The sequence below is a fragment of the Falco peregrinus genome, chromosome 13, assembly GCF_023634155.1.
Source record: "Falco peregrinus isolate bFalPer1 chromosome 13, bFalPer1.pri, whole genome shotgun sequence".
Taxonomy (NCBI): Eukaryota; Metazoa; Chordata; class Aves; order Falconiformes; family Falconidae; genus Falco; species Falco peregrinus.
In genome coordinates this window covers 3,510,140-3,537,951 of record NC_073733.1, presented here as the reverse complement: position 1 = coordinate 3,537,951, position 27,812 = coordinate 3,510,140, and the positions used below count along the sequence as shown (strand labels likewise).

At 48.5% G+C, this 27,812-nt stretch overlaps 1 protein-coding gene across 1 annotated transcript in view; it reads left to right on the top strand.

The window, feature by feature from the left end:
• NEXMIF (neurite extension and migration factor) overlaps positions 1 to 24,979 on the top strand; it is a 173,126-nt gene extending 148,147 nt beyond the window's left edge. Inside the window, exons 3-5 of the mRNA XM_055818247.1 lie at positions 8,754 to 8,878; positions 12,647 to 16,943; positions 17,673 to 24,979. Coding sequence (XP_055674222.1) covers positions 8,803 to 8,878; positions 12,647 to 16,943; positions 17,673 to 17,904 — 4,605 coding nt within the window. The 5' untranslated portion in view covers positions 8,754 to 8,802 and the 3' untranslated portion in view covers positions 17,905 to 24,979. The remainder of the gene's footprint in view (positions 1 to 8,753; positions 8,879 to 12,646; positions 16,944 to 17,672) is intronic.
• Positions 24,980 to 27,812: the final 2,833 nt, after the last annotated feature.

Genomic DNA, 27,812 nt, shown 5'->3' with positions numbered 1-27,812 from the left:
ATTTATTTATTTATTTATTTATTTTAATAATTACAGAAATGTTTTTACTTTAGGCCATCGCATCTAAACCAAAGCTTGTGTTCTTTTTCATTTTCAGGAGGAGAAAAGCTACCCCTCAGCTTGCCAGTGCTTCTCAAAACTATGCGGCTGGTGACACTAATTATTGCTTAATTTCTTTCCCCACTTATAAAATGAGAGAGGATGACCAAAACGAAACCCAGCGCTTCTTCTTCATAGCCCTCCCTTGCTCTCAATAGCCAGGAAGCCCCTTTATGCTTCTTGACCTCAGAACGGAGTGGCCTCACTGAAGCCCTCGGCAGCCTACCTGGGTGGGCTCCTGCCTTCCCTCGCCCTCGTTATTCCCAGGGTGATACATCCCCAGCCCCACTGTGTAAATTCACCCCACGCTTGGTGAAAAGGGATATTTGTTTCTTCCTTACCCAAGTCATCAACTTTCTAACGGGTCCTCGACTGCGGTCTCTGGGGACGTGGCACTGAGCTGTGCCCATTCAGGACCAGCACCCTTTGCTTTTGGACTCAGACCGTCCCTTTTCCTCCCAGTTTCTCAGTCTCCCTGTTCTCCACGTTACTGCTTGGACTTTTTTTTTTCGCTCCCTCTCACACCCGTAGTGCAATGATTCTTCGCTCTCTTTCCTTGCATTTCAGTACTCTCATCTTTTGGGTTGAGCAGCTATCCTCTCCCTAACCCGGTACAGTACTGTGCTGAAATACGCTGTATTTCAGACGTTCCCTCATGGGTTTCAGCTTCTCAAGGATTTTAATTGCTGCCTTTTTTCCTTTATGATATAGTGCTGCTCTGGATGTGTGAGAATACATTTACAGAGAAAGCTCCTTCTGTATTTTACGTGTGCTTTGTCAGGAAGGCTATAATTTTGTTCACTTCCTTCCTTTTTCCTTAAAGTTGTTTGTGACAGGTCTTGAAATACTTCCACCTTATGTCCTCCAGAGTAAGGTCAGAAACTGTTCTTTATTTTAGAGTCAGCTCTAAAATACTCTGCTCTTCATATCATATCTTGGGGTCTGCTGGAGTTGGGGCTGGGGCTCTGCGATAATTGTTGCATCTGCTTTCAGCTGAGGAAAAAGTGGAGGCTTGCTATGAATATTAACAAGCCATCCATACTTTACACCTTCTGGGAACACACTAGTTCTTAAATTGTTTCTTCTTTTCATGGTTTTTGTGTTCTCTCCATTTTCTCTGCAAGCTCTTTTTTTATCAACTTCATTTTTTTCCCCCAGATTTATTCCTAATTGGAGGCTTTTATCTGTATTTATATTTAGGTTGCCGAACCTATTCTCAGCTAACGTTGACTCTATCAAACCTTACCCTCTGGAAGCATTTCCTAATGAGATTTTCCTGGGAAAATAACTTTGAAACCAGAACCCTTAAGTCCAGCATCCCTTCCATGGGCCTGAAAAGCACTTTATGATGGGCAGAGTGGGAGGCTGGTTTCGCACTGCACCTTTCCTTACAATCTTCACCTTTCCAACCCTGCCAGTTCCAGAAACCTCGTGAACTCGGTGGTTTTTTCTTGTCATGGTGCTGGGCAAAATTCAGAGACCCTTGACCTAAACAAAAATGTCAATTCTGGGGAAAACAGGTTTACTCAGAGAGGTGCTTTTAGAGACTTAGTAGTAAAATACATCCCCATCTGCTGGCAAGTGAAGATTTTTATCGCTTCACCCACCAGTTATCAAATTATAGCAAAAAAACAAGGATCAAATGGAATCCCTGGAATAAAAGGTATTTGGGAATTTCAGAATCTGGTAGGAAAACAGCATCCTTCAGGTCAGTGAAGGCTGGCCCTAGCATCGCTGCAGTGCTGCCGGCGCATGGTGGGATCGCTGCCCCACCACACTTTCTCTGCGGGAAGCTCTCTGTCCTATGTCCTGCCCAGGTTTTGTCAGGGCTAAAAGTAAAAAAAGGGGGGAAAAAAAACAAGGGAAGAAAAAAAAAAGGCAGAAACCTCCTGGATATTCTCCTCTGCACAGGCCTTGCTGCCCCGTCCGGCACAGCGCAGGTGGGTGATGGGGTGGCTGTGCTTTCGAGAGGAGCGGTGCGCCCAAGGGGGCAGCCCAGGGGGCGAGGGGGCAGCTCCGGCTCCTCGGGAGGGCCGTGGTTCTGTTTACAGCCCGTTCCTGGTGGATGCCCCTGTACTCTGTGTTGTGCTTCTGCAGGAGAGGTAATGAAGTCCTGCAAGTGCAGGAGGCGTCGTTAAGAAGAGCACAGCATGTTCAGCATCCATTCGTACCACCGATAGAGCTGAGTTCTTATCTACTATTACTCCCCTGAATGTAAATATCTCGGAGACATTTACATGGTATTTCTTTTTAAGTATATAATGTTTTCATTCAAAAGTATCATAATTCTTAAAAGACCTGTCAGAGGCTCTGACATGTAATTAATTTCTCTAAAGCTCTTTTTTTGAAAGATACAACCGCATATATAGAACACCTGCGCTTATTCACAACTCTGTGGGAAAAAAGCCACATCTCTTTTGCTTTCTTCCCCCACTTCTCCATAAAAAGAATTTCCTCCACTTTGGATACTGCCTCTCCATCTACCCAAATGATCTACAACAAATAAAAGCACTCGGTATGTAAAAGTTGTGTGTAAATAGGAACTGGCACTTGCGTTTTGTCTGGGTGCTAGTGACCTTTTATTTTTTCAGCTCTAAGCTGAAACACTCCTGCAACTTTAATTATGGAACAACCATTGCTAACCCATAATCTAGTCCATCTAATAAAATTTCCCATGTGTGTAGGTGGGCTTTCAGTCGGTGTAGTAGGCTGTTTATTTTTACCTGGTAGATATTTTTTTCTCCTCTGCTTGGAATGAGTGTATTAGGCTTCAACAGTGTAATGCTGGTGCCCAAGCAGTATGAACGAGAAGGTGTTCAGGCAGCTGTGGGTATATATATATGTATATGTCTAAGTGGCCAAGCACTGGATTAGGTGGCAGTCATGGCTAGCTGGCTTGCTTTATCCCCTCAAAGCACTTCCAGGGCATCACTGCAACCATCACTGCTTCTGCTGGAAATGCCGAGAGCCACATCACTGCTGCCTCCCGAGGAAGAGTCTGCAGAGAGTCCTCCGGGGGAAGGAAATCTCTCCTTCCCTGCGCAGAGCACAGCTTCTCCTTGGGCCAGCATCTGAGGAACCAGGGCTCTCCAGCTGGGGAGGCTGAAGGGCATGTCATAGAATCAGAAAATGAATCATAGAATGGTTTGGGTTGGAAGGGACCTTAAAGACCATCCAGTCTCCTGGGTAGGGACACCTTCCCCCGGACCAGGTCACTCAGAGCCCCATCCAGCCTGGCCTTGGGCACTGCCAGGGATGGGGCACCCACAGCTGCTCTGGGCAGCCTGGGCCGGTGTCTCACCACCCCCACGGTTAAGAATTTCTGCCCAATATCTAATCCAAACTGACCCTCTTTCAGTTTAAAGCCGTTCCCCCTTGTCCTGTCACTACAGGTCCTACATGCCCTCTCCCCGTGTGTCCCATGACAGCAGCAAGGTGACGGACCCCTAGCTGGACGCCTTGTAAACACCCACTCAGGGCAGCAGCACGCAATACTTGGGGGGATGATGATGACAGGGGAATGGACATTTTCTGGCTGAGAAAGAAGCAAAGCAACCTGTTGTTTTCTGTGTACAGGACAGGCACCAAGCAGGTGCATTTTTCCCTCGTGGTTGTATAAAATTGGTGGCATTTCCCCTTTTGCTTTTGTAAAATTAACATTAATAGGAACATGCTTAAATCCAAGCTGTACGAAAATGTGCCACTTTTAAGTGAACATAAGGTCCATCGTTTATGTGACGAGATGAATATGGGAACACGTCCAGATGTTTCAGCTTTGTAATTTGGGCATTTCCTCCTCCATTCCAGGTAAATAACTGGCACCCCTCGATTTCATTTCCTATAGGGAGCATTGATTGTCTTGCTGTTGCTTTGCATACCCTGTTGAATTTCTAGAAAAAGCAATAGCCTGGGTTTAATCCCAAGAACTGATGGAGAAAAGTTGTGCCAGCCTCACTGCTGGGAGCAGAGGGAGCTAGTGGGGCCTCAGCTGGAGCGTTGGCTTTCCTCCTCTGGCCGTGTGTGCCTCCACTCCGGCGGCACCAGTGCCCAAAAAAGTGCTCAAGTATCATGTGGGTTCTTAAACCAGAACAAGAAAGTGCTTTGCGTTCCTTGGCCACCGGCGCTGAGGGATGCCTGCTCGCCAGGCAACGGGAAGTTTACAGCGGAGGCTCCATTTCAGGTGCTGTGTTTGTGTTCTTCCAGGCTTGTGCACGCAGTCTAGTCGCTGACAGCTTTTGTTCAACCCCATTAGCACAAGCACTGGGAAAACTGACAGGAACCATGAGGAATGGAGAATTTTGTCAACTGTGATGCTGAAGGTGTTTTTGAGGCATTTGCAGGCTTTCACCTGACATGAGTCATGGGGCTGAAAGGGATTTCTCCAGGTCAACAAGACCTGGTCTCCCGTGTATTGCTATCACAGGCAACTGCATCCTGTCCTTCTGTCCATTAATTTGTCCATCTTGTGCTTAAAACTAGTTGAATTATTGTTTAGCTCCACTGCTTGCTTTCTGTGACTTCTTCCCTTTGATCCCCTTTCTTAGCCAGTGCCTTTCTCTGTCATGCCAGCTGCGATCTTAGCAGACCAGTGCCCTGAAGTACGTGGTGTGTTCAAGAGAAGTCCGCCTGAATTCTTCCCTACGACTGAACCACCTGTGACCACCCTTGAAGCACAGCCTGCCAAGCTGTGCTCTGCCCTCCTCCTCCAAAGACCCGGAGTTCATCTGACTGCACATCTTTGACCATCACCTTCCACACACCATCCTCTTCCTCCATCCATTCCAGCTCCAGTCAAGTTCATAAATGTCAAGCTGGTGACTGATTTTCCTCCTGTCAGTTCTTCATAATAGCGTGACCCCAGTCGTGTATCTTCAGTGGCTTGACGTCCTCTGAAATCCATACTCTCTCCCTTTTATACTTCTGCCCACAGACAGCTCTGAGTTCTGTGCTCTCCTGCTACTCGGTGTATTCTCTGCCTGGCACCTCCATACCCCACACCTCTCTCAGTTTAGTTTTTCTTCTCAGGGACCCAGCTGTTCTCCTCCTCTTTGCTATTCCCAGCCTTCTCTTTCTTCTTGCTCTGCATTGCATCAGGCTCCTTTGTCAGCTCTTTTTTCGGTTGCCAGTGTTTCTCGCTGTCCCTCTTGGGATCTGACCTTTGACAGTCACGCTGCTCCCAAGAGGTCCTCTTGTTCAGCAGGTGTCCGCAAACTTCAGATCATCCATCTCTTTTGCAGTTCAGCTCTCTCTGACCATATGTGACGATCCCTGTCTGAACTCTTCTCAGCTCTTTTCAGCTCGTTCCTAGAGCTCAGCCCTGCTCTCTGCCTTGCTGCGGTTGAGGCACATTGTGGTCTGCGGGCAGAGCCCTTTGTTCTTGCATTGCGTCATCTTCATCGTCTTCTCCAGCCTTTGGGTCGCATCTGCTGGGAAATGTCCCTTCTGCACTTCCCTCCCCCTTACATACATGCCTCCTAAAGAAATAATAATAGGAGGTTAGAAGTCCTACAGGTCTCCCCACCTATAAACTCTTTTCCTGCCTCCATTTGCTTGGCTGCTTGCATGCCCATTGCTCGCTGCCTCAGCCCGCTGCCCAGATGCTCTCCTCAAAGGCTGGCCGGTGAGTATCTGCCAGAGCTAAGGAGCAGAAGCCTCCCTCACCTACCTGTTTGCGAACTGCAGTCAGACCGCCGACTCCACAGGCTGCAAGAGCAAGAAGCAGGCAGGCGGAGAGGCATGCAACCCACGGGTGAGACCCTGCTCCTTCCTCCTCCGGTGGAAATCCCGTCGGGAATAGGATGATGCCTTCTTTAAAATGCTTGGGATCTTCTTGGTGAGCTTGCTAGTGTTTTGTGTCTGCGTTGTTATTTTCTCTCTGGAGATGTTTTGTGCGCTGGAAGTGACAAATTTACATTATTGGAGAATTATTGTTTCTGCTTTTGTCCTATGTTTTATTCATTGGAAGCCGTTACTTTAATATGGCTGTGATGATGTTCCTGGTTGAAAACAGGCCACCTGTGGCATTTTACACCAAATCGCTCTAAACCAGCACACCCAGGCAAAAACCAGGTCAGCAAAGCCGTGCAGAGACGATGCTTGAGCCACGGGTCCGTGCTCGTTGTACTGATAATGACTCGAGTTGCAGGATGAAGCGTTCTGCACAACCCCCCGCAGCTCTCAGCCCTCGCCTGGCGCTGTGGGCTCAGCGCTGAACGGTGACAAGAAGTTCGGTAGAGTCCTGATTTGGCTTATGTACTTAGATAGCTTGAAATGTTGCTGTGATTCTGCTGTGAATATAAATATTATGAAATATTTCAGTGGTGGTCGTACTCCCAAGTCCTTTCTAGGACTGAGGCTGTGGTTTTGTGAGGGAACGTGGCCTGTCCTGTGGGGGACAGCAGGTTCATACCAAACCATAGCCAGCAGTCTCAACTAAATTGAAAATAATTAGAGAAATTAATAGAATAAATTGTGGGTGTAGTCTCTGAATGCTGAAGCCCCTCAGCTGCAGAAAGTCGCAAGCAAGGCGTGATGGCAGGGCCATCAGAGTATGCGGAAATGCTGACTGTAACCTTCCTGTACGTTGAAGGTGAGGGTCCCATCATCCACAGCAAGTGTGCTGAAGTGAGCAGCAGGTTCAGATCCGTACACATGCGTAGCCGAACGTGCCGTCCTCCCACCCTGCCTGCCCATGGCTAATTGAAATGGAGGATCTTTGCACATTTCTCTTCCACCTGGCAAACCACAAGGGCGTGCAGGCACATCTACCAGGTCACAATCTGTTGAAGCTCCTAACTCAGCCTTTCCTTCTCCCAGAGCTTCCTCGGGCAGTGAGCAGTCCCCTCCCCAGAAGGCACGTTGGCCCATGCGTGGGGCCAGTGGTGGTCCTCTGGTCTCCTGAGAAGCCTCTGGCTCTCCTGAGGCTCAAGATATTTCATTAACATTTTTATTAATAGATGGTTTTAAAACTTGATTTATTAATATTTATATCAATTAAGATGTGTTTAATAGGCAGGAGATATTATCAAAGAGGCATGGGGTTGTAGCCTGTTACTGGGAAGCGCAGAGCAGCTTTCACACTTAGGAGTTAATCTTCAAGCTGCATGGAAATAACTCCCAAGGAGGCCTGACCTGTGCTTTGGCATTTCCAGTCGCTCCTGTTGCAACGATGCTTCTGTTGCGACGATGCTTCTGTTGCAACGATGCTTTGGCTGGAGCTGTTGTCAGTGCTGTGGGAGCCCGGGGTGCTGGGGAGGGTGCGGGCGCTGGCAGGGAGGGGTCTTACTGCAGCAAACCGACGTGTGTTTGGAGAGCTTTGAAATACGGATTTGCATCAAAGTAAAACTCTCAGGGTTAGTTAAATATTCCTCTAAATATGCAAAGGATTTGAGTTACTGATGCTTGTTATTCTTATCTTACTCTCGGTGTCACAACATCTTTAAGTTCAGTGAAGGTTTCACTTACTAAGATGGTTGTAAAGATTTCACGTTAATTAAGAGGACTCCACTGCAAATCTGAATATGAATGAAGTTCGGCTGCTGAACCCAGGACAGTGAAGAAGTGGGAAGATCAGACATTGACAAATGTTGATTTAAAAAAAAAAAAAAAAAAAAAAACACATAAAAAACCACCACTAAAACAAAAAAGCACAAAACCCCCACCTAAAACAATGCTTCCATCTAGTACCTGTTCTGTGAAAGAGAAGAAATTGAGTTCAAGTTGTTAGAAGGAAAAAAACTAGACTCTGATTTGAATTTATGGTCAAAGAGGTAAAATTCTGTCCCTGGCGCATTGACGAGGGTTACCCAGTGCCACCCATGCCTGGGGACTCAACTGCATCTCTCCATTGCACCTTCTCCGTCTCCTGAGGCAGGTGGTCATTTTAATGTGGGGCGATCGTCAGTGGGGGAAGGTCTGGGCTTGGTTCTGATCACAGCTTTGTGGCTTCAGAGAAGTACTGTCAAGCCCAGTCAGCCTCCACTGGTGGTCCTGCAGCCAGGATGGAGCTTCACCCAGTGAGGGTGGTGTGAGCAGAGGTAGGTGTCAGGATGAACGAGGCTCCCAAGGGAGGAGCTCTCGTGATGAAGTGTTTTGCATGAAAGATGAGACTAGAGATACTTTTTTCCTCAAAACCTGCTTTTTGGGGGAGTTTTTCATACCTGCCAGCGTGTGGAAGACTGGAGCAGTAGCTGGTGGCTAGGGCGAGCAGCTGTCGCTCAGGGTATCTGCATTTCTCTTCCAACTCCAGTGCAGAGTTGCTGTTACCTGGACTGGGGTGAGTCCTTTCTTCTTCATGTCTCCACTCACCCGTCTGGAGATGATAATGTCCATCTGCCTTTGCAAAGCAGCGGTGGGCGATGCAGAGGGTGCTGCAGGGGTGCAGAGCACTGCTCCGCCTCCCGAAGAAGGACTTTGGGGAAGGAAATGGTGATATATAGCCGTTTAACCTTGCTGAAATACATCGGGCTTGGCTTTTGGAGTAGAAAAGTGAAAATACAATAGCCTAAAGAAATAGTATTTGTCCTCCTAAGCAGGGTAAGGGCAGCATGTGAGGTTGTGCGGGGGTGTTTTATTGTTGTTATTTTTTATTCACGGTTCCATGAGCCGATTCTGGGAATTGTACTGACTGTGGTTATGTTTCTGGAAATGTGCAGGTTGGCCAGATGCAGTGGGGCATGGAGTGAACAGAAAGAGGTTAAATTGATGGATGACCAACAAGAGCAGGATTGTGCCTCAGAAGACCAAGAAACTATCCTGATTAATGGGGTGAAAGAAAATGGTAAGGAACTTAATTACAGTACATGAGGGAGCAGCGACGACTTGCAAGCCAACTTATTTTCCTAATTCCTTTTGTGCATTTAATGTTAGTGGTTCGCAGGTATCCCTGCAATGTGGAGCAGTAGGGTGAATGGGTATTTTCTGCACAGATGTCACTCCAGCTATGAATCTATGCCTTTTTAGGTCTTAACAAGTACTGCTTTTGCCCATGCATATGCATGGTTGGAAATGTTTATGTACACATGCAGTTTGAATTACGGATTTTAGTTTGGTTTCTTAGGGAAAAAAAGTCATACAGGACTACGTAGCCCCTCTGTTGGGAATCTCTCCCTCTCTTCGTGGTTACTTACGAACCCACGAGCCAACCTCAGCTCAGTTTGACTGAAGGTTCCTTAGTCCCTACAAAGTGGGGAAAAACAAGAGACTGGGTAGACAAACAAACCCGGATTAGCACCCAGGGAAAGGGAAGGTCGAACGTGTGAGCTCGTTACTGCCTCTTCTGTGTGGCCCGTCAGCCAGCACGTGGGAGCCCCTGGCCTGTAACACCGCTCCTGGGCGGGCACGGGTGCTGCTGGCCACAGTTCCACTCCCGGTGGCCACTGAGTCAGTCCTGCTCCCAGTGCCATCGGTGGGGAAGGACCAGCCCCTTCCAGCAGCCTGCCCAAAATACCTAACTTTGTCTGTATCTATTTAATCAATGCCATACTTGCAGTAACTAATTAGGAGTAACAGTGCTCTGTTGCCTGATTGAAATAAATATGCCCCAGAGCACTTTCTCAGGTCGTTTGGACTTCAGTCACTAGCCACCGTAAATGCAATGGCAGCCCAGCGCTGAGGCAGAGCTTGACATTTTCATTCTTTGCCATGCTTTTATGTTTTATTTCATGGCTTTTTGCATTTTATATTGGTCTGTAAATCTTGAGAGACAGAGAGATTTATTTATATACAAATTTGACCCTATTAGATATCAAGGAGTTGGTCCCCTGACATCTTGCATGTTCAGACCCTTCTGTCATCTCAAAACAAGGTGCACGGAGACAAATGTTGTTCTTGTTCGTTACCAAAAACCAGGAGCAACTCCAGACACGCAGGTGCCTGCGAGGACCCCACAACATGTGCTGGTGGCAGGTGAAGTGTACGCTCACGCTTGCCCCCGCGATGTAATTATGGAGGTATCTGTCCTTGTCAGCACGTCTCCTTCGTGGCTACACATGGCAAAGCCACAGCTGATGACAGCTGCTGGAGCTGCAGGGAGATTTTCTAGCCGTGGTCCCCTTGTCTAATCAAATAGGCAGTCAAATCAGTGCTTACCTGCTCAGGAAAGACGGGTGATTTCTAGAACCTGCTAAAAATGAAATTTTTCATGAAATTCAGTTAAACAGGGCTTAAAAAGCACTTTAGTTCAACATTGCCATGGGGTTGCTGTTGAATCCAAAGCAGTGAGCCAGCAAGTAGCTCTGATGTCACCACCTCCCTGTCGGTGGCACTGGGGACGGGGCTGATGCTTTTTGCCCCCTCCCACCCTAACTATAAATGGGTGCTGGCTGCTGTGGGTGCAGAGCAGCCATCGGGACCGGCCTCCCTTCGGAGCCCCCTGACAGCACGATGGTTCGGGATTTTTCCGCTCAGCCTGCACATGTGCTTTTGGATGGCTCTTGAGTTAAACTGGGAAAGGTGGTTTTTGCTTCTCCAGCATTTTCTTTTTTAACCGTAGCCTTTTGGAGTATTGTTTACTTTAGAGCATCAATTGAACGTGAGCCTGATTTTAGGATGATACAAGCCCCAGAAAATCAAGTTTTGGCATTTGTTTTTCACAGGAGTTTTCACTTATGCAAGTATAAACCTAAACAAACACCCAGAGACAGTTTATTTTATGTAATAGCATCTCTGCGTATTGAATGCAGCATTTGAGATTGAATTTCAGCTTTCTACCTCCCTCTTTTTTAAGTCTTACAACGTTCACAGACATTCTTCTTTTATCCTCAAATTTTCCATGCTTCCCATCAGCTTCAAGCTGATTTTTATTTTCTTTTACTTCTGCAGTGGAAACCGCACCGGTTACTTTGTTTTGGTGCTTAAGGAAAAAGATACCACCTCTGCATTTCTGATCTAAAAACTGGTGGGAGGGACTCAAAAATCAGCTTATTTATTTATTTATTTATTTTAACCCTTTTTGGAGGGAAGGGAAGCAGCACCGATTTCAAGCAAGTCAGCCTGGTCTCTCCCAAGCCACACGTGCTGGAAGACGTTTACAGGCATTGCACTGCGCTTCTCGTTTGGTTTGTGTAGCGCTTGGAAAGTTGTTTAAAGCCCTTAGAGCGCTGCATGGCCCCGACTGCAGTTTGCTTGGGCTGGCTTAAGGCTTCACCGATGGCTCCATCCCTAAGGCCCTCGTAGCACAAAACTGCCAGGAGCTTTTGGGATGAGATTAGGGGCATTTTGACCTCTTCTAGGTTTTACACCTGGCACGGGCAGGCAGCCCTCCATCACATCCCGCTCCTTTTCCTATTGCCCAGCGGCAGGCAGGAGCCCCGCTCTCCTCGGCAGCCCCGGCGCGGCGGCACGGTGGGTGGGTCGTGGTGCCAATGGTACGTGTGCCTCTGTGAGCCTTCCTGCGCCGGCTGGGCTCGGCTGGCGTAGGTGCGGGAGCGGGTTTGCTCTTCCATCAGTTTTGAATCAAAGCACTTGTTGCAGAGGGTTGCAGCAATCGTGTAGGTGCCAAATCCCTTTGGACGCCCCATTTCTTGCAATAGCCTGTGCTCCAGTTGGGTTTTAAAGCACTTGTCCCTCCTTGGAAAGCCTGCGCTGCTCCTGCGCTTGCGCCCTCCGCCTTCAGTGGAGCCACTGAGAAGGTAAGACGTGAGCAGCGACAAAAGCACCGCGCTCAGCTCTGTGCTGGCAAAGGTCTGTGCCTGGTATGAATGCACATGTTGGTGTATTTTTTTTTTAATACAGAGATAGCGGAGCATGTTCGTGGATGAAAAGACATCATATTTAAATTTCAAGGGTCATATCATCCATTGAGCCAGAAGTCAGATAAAACTGACTTTGTTCTGCCATAAAAGAGTGCGAGGAGTTAAAAATAAAAAATCCTTAGGTTAAAAAAAAATCCTTACATTATTAAAAAGGCATTTTTAGAGATCAGGGAAGAATGGCAAAACCCACAATAATTCTAACAATAATTGCTTTAAACCCTGTGCTGCCTTCTACTTTCCCTTGGCGTGGCCAGTGACAAAAAGACTACTGCGTTTTTAAAAATAGCTGTAACTTTCCAACCCTCCAGCAGTAATGCAGCTCAGGTATGTTTAAGCTGCAGACACTGCAGGGGGGATGCTTTGTTTCTTTAAGAATCTTATTTTTCCATTAATTTTTTCAATGTTAATGGGAACATTTTTATTAGGCTTGTTTTGTTTTATAATAACCTTGTCAGATTTGAAAGGCAGTATCCAGGTAACGGTATGTATATGAGGAGGAAAGAACGGATGGGCTTGGTTTATTTAAACCTACTCGTGTACCTCTTCCAGCTGGCTGCAGGGGGGAGAGTGTTTACCTCTCCCTTCCTTGCACATCACCACATTAATTAGATCCAGAAGGGAAGGATCACGTTCTTGCGGGAAGAGCACCTACCGCTTCCCTAAGGAGCGCTTGGGAAAAGTCACCACTGAAGCCGAGGGAGAAGGGGAGCGGGTGGCGAGCCTCAGCAGAACTGCAAGGGATGTAAACCCTCTTTCTTTCTCTTTTCCTCCCCTCCTTGTCCTTACCCTCACAGAATCGCACGCCCTGGACGGCGATGAGAGGCCTTGCACCGCCGCCGAGGCCGCGGTCACATTCTCAGCCTTGACGTCAGCTCAGAAGGAAAACCACGCGTGCCACCGGGCGCTGCCTCCCCTGACTTCGAAGAAGCCCTGCTTGCTGAGCCCCCCGTCGCCCCTGAGGCTCACGGATGTGCCCGAGCACGCCTCGGATGATTCCTCCGCCCACGCCATCTCCCTCACGTCCTGCGTGACGAAGGGCATGAGCTCCTGGTCACTGCCAGGCGACTGCGAGAAGGCTCCCTTCACCATGATGGAGCCCGGAGGCATGTCGGCGCTGACGGGCGACTGCTTGATGCAGCCGAGCCGGACCTGTCTGGGCTGCTTTATTGAATCAAAGGACGGCATTGATGCAGAGCCAGGAATAAGCTTGAAAGTGGGGGATATAAATAGGGATTATGACACCTGTTCAGTCTCTGATATAGGGATTCACTGCATGAGCACAGGAGAAACCATGAGATATGGGGATCAACTGCTTTCAGACCAGCTTTTAAGCTTCCCTATGCATAAATCGAGGGCAGCGGACAAAAGAGATGCAGAAAAATCTGACAGTGATTCAGAGGACCCCACTCAGAAAAATTATTATGAGGGATTACTATTAGACAAATGCAATGGTGAGGAACCTTTACTAACAAATCCCAACCAGGAATGGGGCTATTTTGAGTCTTTCATTAGTGAAAGTAAAATTGAGCTGCTTGACCTCTGCTCCAAAAATGAGCTTTCTGTAAATCTGTTTTCTGAGGAAGACGTCGATAATTACATGTTCGATGATGACGATTCCACCTTGGGAAGCGATGTCTGCTCTCTGAAAATTAGATACGAATCTTTCCAGGACAACGTGCGGGAGAAGACCACCACCCTACAAGAGGATGCCCAGTTCAACTTCTTCCCCAGCGTGTTTGGCAACTGCACCAAAAGGGACAGCAGGAGCACCCTGAAAAGGGGGCCCGGCGGTGCCACCGACCCTTCTCAATTCAAATCTGAGGAAGGCATCATCTGGGGGGAGGAGGAGGAGGACGGCGAGGAAGAGGACGGTGAGGAGGAGGAGAAAGCTGCCTTAAATAAATCTTGCAACAGCACGGAGATGGTGCAGTACGTGGGCTCCAAGAGGAGCCACTTCTTGGACTCGGTGAATTCCACGGAGGACTCCGGGGAGTTCAGCGACGACAGCACTTGCACAGAGTCCTCCTACGACGTGCTGCGGGACATCAAGGACTGCAGCCGGTACCTGTCCCGGGACCACTCCGGCTCCTTCATTCAGCAGAACTACGGGTTGCGGGCGAAGAGGAAAGTGCGATACAGCGACGACTACCTGTACGATGTGGACTCCATCGAGAACGAGAAGATCCTGGACAAGAAGGAGTGGCTCCCAGACGGGCCCAAGGAGGAGGACGATGACGAGTGGTGCCCCAAGAAGCGGCGAAAAGTCTCTCGCAAGGAGCCCCCCGTTATCATCAAGTACATCATCATTAACAGGTTTAAAGGGGAGAAGCATATGCTGGTGAAGCTCAGCAAAGTGGATGCCAGCGAGACAACTGTTACCCTAAACGAGGAGCTGCTCAGCAAATACAAGAAGCTGGCCCCTCTGAAGGGCTTCTGGCAGGAGAGGCAGCAGAGCCGGCTGGATTTGCTCAGATCGTCTCTCTACCACAAGCAGAATTTCTATCTTAACGGCTCAGATGCTTCATTCCTCCCTCACCCACGGAAGCGAAAATGCAAGCTAGCAAACAGGCACCGGATTCAAAGAATTAAAGCCATCGAGCAATCAGTGAACAAGCTGGGCTCTTGCTCCTCTGATCACAAGCAGCCTTGCAGCAGTAAAGAGGACACGGGCCTGAAAGGGCTGCCGGCGTTAGCCATCGCCACCCCCAGCTGTGCCAACGGATTACACGTACATGACATCACGGGCATCGCCGCTGTGAAATGCAAATCGCAGGAACGGGAGCACAAGGGGACGGAGAGGAAAGTGCTCCGCAGAATCAAATTCAAAAGTGAAGCCAGGTTGAAGTGCAAGAAGATCAAAGCTGCTACCAGTACGGCGGAGGGCTCCCCGGTGCTGGAAAACCAGGACTCTGCGGCGCGTCTGAAGGACGAAAACGTTTCTTGTGCTTCAGACAGCTCCCATCTCCCGGAGTGCCACGAGGATAAGGTTGCTAAAAATTCTCCTTTCCTACCATCCACCTCCTCTTCAGACAAGCCTCTGCCATCTGCTAATATCACCACCAATGTACCCCTGATCCCCGGAGGGTATCTGCAGACGTTGTTAGATGCTTCTGATTTGTCGAGCAACACCGGTATCTCATACTTCGCCCAGCATCCCTCCGAGCAGCAGCAGCACCCGCTCCCCAGCATCGTCCCGGCGGAAAAGCCCTTCCCGGCCCTGCAGCCGGCGCAGAGCTGCGTGCTCTCCCCGCCCTCCGAGTCCGAGCTGCAGCAGTCGCCCGGCCACCTGGAGATGGAGCAGAGCAGCTTCGGTAATATGTGGCCGGCCAGCAAGGCTGCCGGCAGCGACCGCCAGGACTTCCCCGGTGACATGCGGGAGGCGGCCGGGCTGCCGAGCGAGTTCGGCAGCGGTGCCGCGGGTGCAGACGGCCTCCCCGCCTCTGGATACGCTCAAGTCAATCTGAATAGCAGCAAATTGCTCTACCAAAAAAATTACATGCCGGATAGCCAACAAGTGCAGTCTGATGATTCTTATCAGTCATGTCATTTTAATAATGGAGAGGGGCGCTTTCATTTCCAACGAGGTACACTAAGTACAGATGATGGCAGGCTCATTAGTTTTGATTCAGTGGGTTCATTGTCAGTTAGTTCTAGCAATTACAGTTCTTTAAGTTTAAAGTCTTGTGAAAAGGACGGCGAGGATGATATTAATGATGATTTCTTGGCCCACTGCAGTCCCAAGCTAGTGATCCAGCAGAGCATAGATGAAATCACCCCTTTGAAGGAGTCCACGGACCTTTTAGACATTTCCAACTTCACACCTGATAGGTTCCGCCAGTCGTCGCTTTCAGAGATGTCCCCTCCGGACACTCCCAACCTGTCCCCACAGATAGCTGGCTCTGATGCCAAGCCTCTGGGCACCCTAAAGGGCTTTCAGGAGAGCCCCCAGGCCACCCTCAACAGCTCTGAGAAGGTCAAGTGGAACTGTGGGGTCCTGCAGACTGAGGATCAGGCAGATAATGGGTTTGCTTTAAATAATCACCAGTTCCAGTTCCATATGTTCAACGATGAAGATTCTGTCAGCCTTCTCGAAAAGAGTCCATGCTTGTCAACATTTAATGAGCCATCTGGTCAAATTAGCACCAATAGCAAAGTGTCAAAATCGAAGAGGAAAAGTTCATCCAGCAAGAATGTGGTTACAAACCAAAGCTCTTCCCAGAAAGCCACCCGGAAAAAATCACCCAAAACCAACAAAGGAACCGAAAAACCACCAGGGAAAAACTCCAGGCAGGCACCCAAATCTGCCAGGAAAGGGAAAAACACGGCAGGAGTCAACGGCGAGAAGGCTCTGGCCGTTGGCAGCAGGGCGGTCAGCCAGCTGAGCAACACGGCCACGGCCACCAAGGGCCTCCCTGAGGGCGCCCAGCATTGCAGCCCGGCTGGGGTGAAGCTGGGCAAGCACAATGGGCTCTCCGGCGAGTGGGCGCTGGGGAAAGAGGGGGGCGCGGGCTGGTCAGAAGCCAGCCTGGGCAATGCCACCAGCCTCCTGGATGACGACCAGAGGGAATTTGAGGAACCTTCCAACATCCTGTCCAACATTGCGTCGGGAATGGCGGATGTCCAGAGGTTTATGATGGCCTCCATCGAGCCCTTGTGGGGGCCTGTTGGCCACAACAGCGTTCCAGACATATTCCGGTCCCCGGAGTCCAACAGCCTGAAACTGAAAACTCTTAAAATTTTGGCAGGGACATCCCAAGAGTCGAAGAAGAAGGCGAACGGCGGGTCGCCGGCGGCGGCGAAGAACCACAAGTCAAACAACAAGGGCTCAAGCAAAAACAGCAAAGCCGCAACCTGCGACCCTGGTCGCCCCAACTGCTCAACTGGGTACACCACGGACATTCACGCTCCCTTTTTTGATAAAAACTATAGTAACCTGAGCACTTTAGGCAATAACGGACCTACCCATAAAAAACTCTACCGTCATAAATCCAGTTCGAAATCGCTGAGGGATGAGAACTGTAAAATAAAGCGAACGGACCGCGAACAGCCCCACAAGGACCCACCCGTGACAGCTGCTTTTGAGAAACTGAGGTAATGCTGCACCAAACTGGCTGGAATGCCCCTTAACCTCCCTCCCACCTGCTAGGCCCGCTCTTCCTCAGTTTTTCCTTCCTGAAAGCAAAAGTTGCATGAAAAAAAAAAAAAAAAAAAAAAAAGACATTCCCCTTTTACAGTTTTGGTTGGTTTTGGTTTGGGGGTTGGTTTTTTTGTTCGTTTGGGTTTTTTTTATGTGCATGAAAATACTTAATACTTGCAAGCTACCTAAAAGAATGACCAATTTTCTGGCTTGGCTGGGGTTAAAAAAACTAACAAGGCTACTCTTTTCTGCTGTTTGGCTTCTTCAGTTTTTAATTACTTATTTATTGGGGGGAGAAAAAAACAAAACAAAACACGATTACATGCTCTTTTTAATGATTTTGATGAGGAAAGACTTTTTTTTTTGTTTGTTTTGGAACATTTTGTAAAAAATAAACCACAAAAAAAAAAAAAAAAAAAAAAAAAAAAAAGAGGTTATGCATCCAAAAGCCAAGATCTCGAAACTTAAAACGGCTCTTTACTTTGCAAATGAGAACTCGTTCCTAATTGAGCTTCACGTGGCAATTTTGAGTGCTTTCTGGCCCCCTCTGCTGTTTATCTCCTAACCTGCATCATCTAAAGCTGCATCTTCTGTACCCGCCCGCCTTTAGCGCGTACGCTCCGTCGTGGTGACTCCAGACGAGCTAACTAAGATGGCATCAAATGTTTGATTTTTTCCTGCAGGGAATCAGACTCCATTCTTCTTAAAGCAGAAACAACATTTTTGGGTTTTCCTGTATTTGAAGAAGAGACTCCCTTTTCTAGAAAGACGGTTGATGTTTGTTTCTTTTTCTTTTTTTTTCTTTTTTTCTTCTTCTTCTTTTTTTTTTTTTTTTTTTTTATTGGTTGGGGTTTTTTTTTCCCGTCGGTTCCTTTTCGAAATCTGCCTTGTGGTATGTTGAAATGTAAGTGCTGAAATGAAGAGTTTGAAATTGTGGGAATTTTATTATTTGAAAGCAAACCTAATCTGGTATTCTCTGTGAAAGACTGTTTTAAAAGTCATACTGTTGTACAGTAGTTTATGCACTATTACCCACAACAACAAAAAAATTGTGCCAAACTATGAACAAGTGACTGTATTGTATATATTTTTACTTCTCTATCAACATTGGGTTGTGAGTGTTTTTGCAGCTATGCCTTTTGGTTTTACTAGAAACATTCCAGTTGTTAAGTACTAACCACCCCCCTTTGAAAGCACCTGTAACTCACGATGAAAATGATATTGTTCACTTATACAACTTACCAAAAGTTTTATGGACATGACTAAAAGTGTGCCAAATTTACTTACCTCATTTCATGGATTCACCCTGTGGTTTAAAGCTCATAAAGGGAAAAAGAAAAAAGAAAAAAAAAAAGAGGAAAAAAAAAAGGAAAAAAAAGGGGGGAAAAAAAAAGAAAAAAGGAACTTTGAAACCGATGCTGGGAAATGGTAATGTCCTCTCTTTGAAACCATGAGCAGAAAAACTTAATGGTGAAATGTTGAGTTTCATTATAGGAGAGAGTTGAAATGGTGGAGGAGTTCAGAAAACCACTGATGGTAAGTTTGCCAGGAACTCAAGTGTCTGCATCTAGAGACTACAGAACAGCTGCTTTTCAAGTGTCTGTTTTCTTAAAGCAAAACCTGTAGCTGAAGATCATTTGAAATGCAAAGTTACATTGCTAATTCTTTGTATCTCAGTTTTATATATTTTATAAGAACCTGGGATAAATTCTAAAATAGTTATAAAAACAGAACTAATAAGTTTCATACATTTATTGCTATTTACTTTTTCTTTGAGTAGTTTCTTAAACATTTTCGATGCAGAGCCTGTCAAAAGCGCTCTCCTATCATAGCTTTGGTGTTTCCTAAATGTCTAACCTTGCAATGCCAATATAGTTTGAACTTTCAAAAGCAAAGTCATTAGTTTTAAATACAAGTCTGAACCTTTTCTTTCATTCAATTCATAAGATAAGTAAAAAAAAAAAAAAAAAGCGGAGCTATTTGTGATCTCACCAATCAGGGCCAGATCATACATGACTGGACTTTATTAAGACAGCATTAAGTATTACATGCTAAATGTATTCTCAAAAGGCCTTATTTGTAACCCTACTCACCACACCCTCGCCCTCCACGAGAATAACAAACCCAAGAAATATCTATTTTCCTTGTGCAACTGAGAGCCTGTGCATTGCATTTTGCTGCTGATTTCTCATGAAACCTTGATATGCAAGAGCCCTGCTAACTGGGAGCTGTTGGGAGCAGAAGGATGCGAGGCTTGGACATGTTTATGCAATAGAAAATTGTGAGGAAGAGGAGCCTTAATAGCAGTTGGACAGATCACGTTCTCGACATGGTTGTGAGCATAGAGGTGGTGTTTCGCAGAGGGCAGGACTAGACTCGGGTTTCTGTGCAAGCAGGTTTGTTTTTTTTCAGCCCATGCGCAAGGCAAAACAGCAGAATTGTTTTCAGTTAATTTAGCAAAAAAGCAGACTGAACACTTAAATGAAGTGGAGTTGCAGAGTGTCGATTTAGAATCAAAATGTTTTTGGCATTTGCAGAGCTTGAGGTATAGCTTAGGCTCGGCTCTGCAATCCCGGAGAGAACGGCATGGTGATTGCATTGCATTTTATTTAACAGATGAAAGAAGCAACTCTGAAAAAATAGTAAGTCTGAAAACAATCCCGTAAGTTCATTTATTCCATGAAAAAATGAAATGCTGGCATTGCCCAGAGTGAGTTGCTCTGGCTGGGAGCAGACTCTGGGTACCCTGCAGGTTGCTGCAGGTGGGAGCAGGGTGCAGCATCCCACCCTGGCTCTGGCTCCAGGAGGGAGATCCAGAAGCTGCTCAGGGTTTATTTTGGAGAGGAGAGCTGTGCTAGGGCTCCATCCCTGGGTGCCTGGCTTGCTTGCAGCCTCCATGCTCTCCCCTGCTTCCCCAACAGCTGTCTTTTCTGTTCGTAGGGTCATCAGATACTGCAAGCTCCAGTCACCGCCATGGTGTTGGTGTATCCCATTTTTTCTGCATCCCTCCCACATGCTGCAGGATGAGGGGCTGCCAGCTCCCTTCTTTCGGATGTTCAGGCTGCTGCTTCTACAGAGACAGGTCAGGCCCAGGGCTGGTATGCAGCACTGCCCTTCTTTTTGGCCCAGAACCATCGTTTAAAAGCACATTTCAACTGGCCTGCACTGTGCTCATTATGCTTGTTATGAATATGGGACTCGTATAAAATACCTTGTACTGAACCAGATAGCAATATCTATTGCATTCAAGAAGTGTGCAATAGGGCATGAAGATAAGGCATAAAATGTATTGACTATTTTATGTTGGAAATCCATGAATACCCAGCTAGGTGTTTCAGGACAGTATTAATCACAAATACCAGCTGCCTTGTTGCTCTCCCATTCTGTCCTGTTGCTCCGATTTTGCTGCCACCCTCAGTGGTCATCCCATGTTCTCCCCAGAAATCTCTGACTGGGGAGATCTTAAGAGCCCAGATCCCTCACGGTGTGGCACTGGCCCTTGTCTGTGTCTGAAAAAGCAATCTTTCTGCTGATAGACCCCAGAATTTGGAAATTGCCTTGAGCCAGCCATGTCCCTCCTCCCTTTTGATCTTCATAGAGTCATAGAACTGTTTGGGTGGGAAGGGACCTTGAAACGTCATTTAGTCCAAACCCCCTGCAATGAGCAGGGACATCTTCAACTAGTTCAGGTTGCTCAGAGCCCTGCTCAACCTGCCCTTGAACGTTCTCGGGGATGGGGCATCTACCCCCTCTCTGGGCAACCTGCTCCAGTGTTTCACCTCCCTCAGCATAAAAAAATTCTTCCTTAAGTCCTTCTCCACAGGGCTTCTCTCAATCCCTTCATCCCCCAGCCTGGATTGATAACCAGGGGTTCCCTTGACCCAGGTGCAGGACCTTGCACTTGGCCTTGTTGAGCCTCATGAGATTCACATGGGCCCACTTCTCAGGCTTGTCCAGATCCCTCTGGATGGCATCCCATCCCTCAGACGTGTCAACCGCACCGCTCAGCTTGGTGATGTCTGCAAACTTGCCGAGGGTGCTCTTGGTCCCACTGTCTGTGTCATTGATGAAGCTATTAGTGCTGGTCCCACTACGGACCCCTGAGGGACACCACTCATCACTGATCTCCATCTGAACATTGAGCCATTGACCACTACCCTCAGGACATGACCATCTAGCCAATTCCTCATCCACTGAACAGCACATCCATCAAATCCTTATCTTGTCAATTCAGAGAGAAGGATGTTGTGGGAGACCGTGTCAAAGGCCTTACAGAAATCCAGACAGACGACAGCTGTAGCTCTTCTGTTCTCCACTGATGTAGTCACGCCATCATAGAAGGCCCCTGGGTCGGTCAGGCAGACGTGCCCTCGGTGAAGCCGTGCTGGCTGTGGGGAATCACCTCCCTGCCCTCCACGTGCCTTGGCACAGCTTCTAGGAGGATCTGTTCCATGACCTTCCCAGGCACAGCAGTGGCCTGGCGGGTGGGTGGGTCCAGGGGCCTCCTTTCCACCCGCTCTAAAAATGGGTGCAGCGTTTCCCTCCTGCCAGCCACCGGGGACTTCACCTGACTGCCACAACTCTTCAGGTGTCACGGAGAGCGGCTTGGCAGGTACATCAGCCAGTTCCCTCAGGACTCTGGGATGCTTCTTGTCAGGTCCCATAGGCTTATGTATGTTCAGATTCCTCAGGTGGTCACAAATCTGATCTTCTCTTAGCGTGCGAGGGACTCTGCCCCCCCAGTCCCTGTCTTGTGGTCCATCTGCTCCAGAGGTGTGGGAAGAGAGGCTGCCAGTGAAGACAGAGGCAAAAAGGTAGTTGAGTACCTCAGCATTCTCCTCATCCGCTGTTACCAGTTTGCCAGTCGTGTTCATTGTGGGGGTGTGATTTCTTTGACCTTCCTCTTCTGGCTGACATACCTGCAGAAGCCCTTCTTCTTTGTGCCCTTGCCAAGTTCAGCTCCAGCCGCGCCTTGTTGTTCCTGGCACCATCCCTGCACAACCAGGCGATGACCCTGTGCTCTTCCCAGGATACCTGCCCCTGCTTCCACTGCCTCTGCATTTCCTTCCTGCCCTTCAGTTTGACCAGCAGGTCTCAATTCAGCCATGCCAGCCTCTCGCCTTCCTTTCCTGATTTACACCTGGGGACCAAGAGCTCTTGCACTCTATGGAAAGCATCCTTAAAGATCTGCCAGCTCTGATCTGCTCCCTTGTCCCCAAGGGCGGTTTCCCAGGGGGTCCTGTTGACCAACTCCTTGAACAGCTGGAAGTTTACTTCCCTAAAATTCATCTCCCCCTGCCTATCACTACCTCAAGGTTTTCACCCCCTCCCACCTTTGCCTCATTCCTTGCCATGCGAGCTCCCCTTTTCCACTTGCCCTTCTTGTCAGTACCGGTGAATTTCTGTTTTTCACAGCGCTGCTCCCAGCTGTGGGAGCACTGGGACGTCAGTCCCATCCATCCCTGCCCACCATCCGTGCACGCCCGGGGCTCCCCGCATCTCCCTGCCTTGGCTCCCATCTCGGCTCATCCTCTTGCCCAGTCCCACTGCACTTCCAGCCCCTTCTCACATCTTCTGGTTGGGCTCCTGGCTGTTCAGGGCGGCTAATCCAAGCCCCGCAAAAGACTTTTCTTCTGCAGCATCCCTAAAAATGTCTTTTCTACTTTATCTCATTTCACTCCTGCTCTGGTGGTGCTGGTGTCCCACTGGCCACCATATGAGAGGACCCGGTGGCAGCGATGCTGCTCTCCTAAGCCGCGCTGTGCTGGCACACTGTGGTTTGGGCGACTTATAGTTGGTAGTGAAATTAAAAAGCAGAAACCGGCTGCTTGTAAAGAAAGGTCACAAAGTCCATCCGAGAGGACACCACGCAGGGTAGTTCAGCCTGAGCCCCTGGCTCTCCACCCCCAAGCTGGGCACCCATGCCGTCCTGCAGAAGGGCAGGTCTGCCACGGCACGGGGAAGGCACCCATCGCCCTGTGGTGGCTGTGCTGTGCGGAGGGTGTTCTGCAGAAGGAAACCCTACAGTAGCCCACCCCTGGCGGCTGTGGGGTTTCCCGGAGGTACTTGCGTGTAGAGGTTTTGTAATTAGGGAAATATCAGTGATGGGGATTCAAGTAATAGGGTTTTTTTTAAAAAAAAAAAAAAAACTTACCAGGTTTACATCTTGCTTTTCTTTTTTAAGCATAAAAGAGGGGAGGGGGTTGAAAAATGGCTTGAGCGTAATGACTGCTGGACCAGGTTCAGCCAGGTTTCAGGGGGAGGAGGCCAGCAGCAGGCAGGGCTGGCTGCAGCCCGGCGGCCGCTGCTTGGTGAAACCATTACCGCGCAGCTTGCTTTTGTCAACAGTCAGGATTGCTGGGTGGTTTTTTGGTATTATGTGGCTCAAATGAGCCACAAACCAAAATAAAAATGTTTTGAGCATTTTCATCCTTTACCTGCTGGACCATATTCCTCTTTCCTTAAGGTCCCTGTCTAGCAAAGCACCTGGGTGGGAGCTTGCTCCCAGGGGCTCCTGCTCCGCCGGTGCTTTCCTGGATGGCAGCCACCCCTGGCTGTTAAGTCACGAGAAAAACTCCCTTGGTCAGTGTAAGCGAGAAGGATCAGGTGCGTGGACTTCAGCTGGTGCAAGGTCAGGCCCTCGGTCTTACTTTCTCAACTCGGTGTGTTGGACTTTGCCTATGCAGCTCCCAGGGGGTCCAGTGGAAGTTGCATGGTTCAAGCCGCTGACATCTATTTGAGAATGTGCCTCTTTATCTCTTCAGCGCATGAAATAATGCAAAAAAAGAAAAAAAAAAGAAAAAAAAAGAAAAGAAATGAAGTACAATGTCTGTGGTAGAAGCAAGGCTTTTCAAATCTGTTTCTCAGGTAAACAATTGACACTAATGACAGTGGAGTAACAGCCATCTAAGGGAATTGGGATCTAAAGCAGGAGGATGCCCTCCATCGCGCAGGATGCTTGGGTTGCCAGACACGTTTACTGAGCCTTTGAACACTTGGTGCAAAAGGAAACAAGAAATCAGATTGGTATTCACCACTACCCTTCGCTAGATAGACAAACGTCCATTTCAAAAGCACAAAGGGAAGACTTAAATACACAGACTAAACCACACTCACCTACACAAAAGAAAGGTACCAGTTAAACTCCTTTTGTCTCTTACTCCCAGTGGGAAGCAGGGTAGAAATCCAAGGAGCTGCTCTGTTCCGCTGCCCGCGGCGCCGGCCGGGGCGTTTCGACTGCTGCCTCCAGAGATGTGAATGTACTGCTCCTTGAGTTCCCTTCCATAGAACTAGAGGCACCTCGTTAGGAAGTTGCTCCTGTTTTATGGTGCTAAAGAAAACTTTTATCCCCCCCTTGAGCATTTAAGAACTATGAAATGGCCCTTTTTATGAATGTAACATATCCATTTCTGTTCCACATTTTACACTGCAATTTTAACATGTTTGGAAATTATTTGCCTTTTTTCTTTTAGAATAAGCTTTATAAATATTCTGTAGAGTCAATTGAAGTATAATTCTTAAGGATCACTCTAAGACGCCTACAAAATCTTGTATATTTTTAAGTGTGCCAATTTGTAAAATATTTTGTAAGTGTATATTTTTCTTAGAAAAGTGCTGTGAAGTGTTTGTATGTGTGAGGTTTCCCTTTTTTTGCACCTTCGGGTGTTAATAAAAGGATGTATACTTAAAAGTTTCTGGTTTTAAAAACCAAAATACAAAGAAAAAAATTAAACTTTTGTTGGGAATTTTGTAATAAAAAGAAATGTTGTGAAAGAGTGTAGTGATATTGTGTAAAGGAAACTGGAAAATTTGTGAGCGCTTTGCTGTTTTATAGATCCTCTTGTAAATTATTCTTGTAATATTTTGGGTTTTGTTGTTCTTGTTGCAAAGGTTTTAAATATTTGTGACTGACTCTGTATGGTGAAAACGTCATATTGTTAACTTGCTGAGTTTTGTTATATTGTTTATGGAATAAATAAAAAAATTTAAAATCTCATTTTAAGATCATATATGAAGAAGAAATTAAAACTGCCATTTATTGAATATTAGGAATCGTTTCTTTAAACAAATCGCTACTCTAGATGAGGAGCAGTCTGGCTGCCCCCTCCGCGCACACTCCTGGTCCCAGCCTGCGGCTGAATGGGGCCGATGCTCATCACCGCCAGCGCATGAGAGATGGAGCACGGCTGCAGGTGGGAAGAAGCAGGAAGAAGTTCTTTGGGCACTTCTGCTTTAAAAAAGTGTGGCTATTTGGCTATTTTTAATTGAGAAATGAAAACTTCATCTCATCACCGTGGAAGGAGTTGTGAGGGCGCGGTGATGGGGCCGGGCGGTGCAGGCAGGCTGGCTGAGAGGGGGGGCTCCCCCAGCCCCCCAGGCCTGGGTTGGGGGTCCGGCGAGGTCCCAGCAGTGCCTGGAGCACAGTCCCTGGCTGTGAGCAGGTGGGTGCAGTGAAGTGCCCTGCGGTTCTGGGCGCTGCTGTCTTCCCTCTTCATTTTCTCGTGAAAAAGGCTTTAAAAAAATTATTTTTTTAAAAATCCCTACCATTCCTTTCATTAGTGCTTCATGTTGAGAGGACCAGTGGAAGGGCATTACTTCAGTGTCAGGTCTTCCCAAGCCCTGCCAGCAGAAAGCAGGACACGGGCGCCGTGTTCAGCAGCAGATTCCTTGGCAAGGGGGTGGGAAGCGACCCCCAGGAGCAGACCCGGTACCTCTGCAAGCTGCCTGAGTTCACGGGCTGGTTTCAAACGAGTGCTGCCTCCCCACAGTTGTGTCAGACAGGCACAACGGGACACAGGAGTTTGGTGCTTCCCGCCGGTCATGCAGATCCCGACACTGGGAGCCCAGAGCATCGAGCAGGGCGAGCGCTGGAGCAGGACCACGGGACGGGGAAGGCTGTCGGCAGCTCGGCTTTAAGGACCAAACCTCATCTGGCACTGGAGGGTCTGCTCTCTGGTAAGAAAAACATGTAGAGGGGCTGGGCCAAGCCCATGGCCACCAAACCCACCCAGTCTGCCCGCCTACATGGGACTGGTCCCATGACACACAGACTGGGCATAGTTCTAGCTCCTTGGATAAGTCTTGGGGACAATAAGACTTCACAGTAGGTGATTAGATAGGACAAGGGGTAATGCTTTTAAACTAAAAGAGGGTAGATTCAGACTAGATAGAAGCAAGAAGTATTTTACACTGAGGGCAGTGAAGCACTGGAGCATGTTGCCCAGAGAGGGGGTAGATGCCCCATCCTTGGGAACATTCAAAGCCAGGTTGGGCGGGGCTCTGAGCAACCTGGTCTGATTGAAGATGTCCCTGCCCATGGGGTTGGACTAGATGGCCTTTCAAGGGCCCTTCCCACCCAAACCATTCCATCATTCGGTGAACCTGGTGCGCACCCTGTGACATGGCAGCAGTGCGAGGCAGAGGACAGCGAGCAGCACAGCCGCTTTCCCTGTGTGTCCCCGGCCCCGCGGGGAAGGTGCCAGCAGCAGCCCTGCGAGCAAGCAGCCTTGGGGCGAGGGGCAAGCGGGGAGGCTGGTGTTTCTCTGAGCCATAATTGCAGGTTGTTTCCAAAATCGGGGTTATGTTGCTCAAAGACGCACTTTTGAGTTCCTGTTGCAATCTTGTGCTTTCTGCAGCAAGACCAAGACTCGGCTGCCTGCCTGTGCGGCTGCGATGCTAGCGGGTGTGCATTCAGTGTAAGTGGTACCACAATTTGGGGTGGGGAGATGTGTTGGTGCGGCCTCCCCCGCCCAGGGAGGACACCCATCATGGAAGAACAAAAATTACTTTTCCAGTTTCTGACCTCCTTGGTCCCAATGAGATGGCGTTTCTTGGGCAATACCCGATCTGGGGGCTCTTTCACAGCTGGCTCGAAGGCTACGAGCTGGCACAGCTGCCAGCCCCCTTCCCACTCAGAAACAAAGCTCAGTGCCAAAGCCCCGAGCTCAGCGGCTTCTCCAGCTGCAGTCGCTCCTGTGTGGTACAGGCAGTGCCTGTGGTCTCAGGTAACTCCCGTCGATGGTTAAGGTTGTGGTTGAGCAAACCTTGGCTGTTCCTTGCAGGGACTGTCCCATCTCAGGCCCCTCTGCTGTTGTCACGGATGGCGGCTGCTTCCATAGGCCCTTTTTTTTGCTTGCTGCAGCATCTCACCCGCTGAACTCATGGATGCAGAAGCTGCTGAGAACGGGATGGAGCAGCCTGTTCACATCCCCAGTTTTTAACTGCAGTCAAGCAGGCAGTGGCTGTGCAAGTGGAGTGGTGCTGCCCCAGTGCGGGGAGCGGCCGGAGGCTTAGTGCGGGCATCGGGCTAGGGTGGGTGAACACACACGAGGAGTGGTGACACGGCTGGATGAGGGACGCTCAGGGATCAGCCCAGGAGCAGAGGACTGACAATAAACATGTGTTGGTGACTGCCACGGCAGATCTCACTGCCCAGCAGCCAGACTGGTGAAACAGAAATCGATGCTTGGCTGCTGAGCTCCAGCAGTATTTCTGGAGGCACCCAAGGATCTCTCCTTGGCAAAGCCCAAACCAGCTTGCACAGGTTAACGCTGCTGTTCCAGTGACCCCTCCTGCTTTTCATTTGGCCGTTCGCCTGCTTTACTTTGGTAATTAGAGCTGGCAATCCCAGGTGTGGCATGATGGAAGGGACTGTCACAAAGATGCACTGGGAAGTGCTCCCATCCAGGGACTTCCCGGGTCAGTGGTTTATTGCAGAGCTGAGTAAAGCTGTAGATGTCTCTACACATCCATCAGGTGAGCTGCCAAGAACTTCTGCTCAGTGGCTGGAGGGGAAATTCTTCACCTTGGTTTTCCAGACAAGC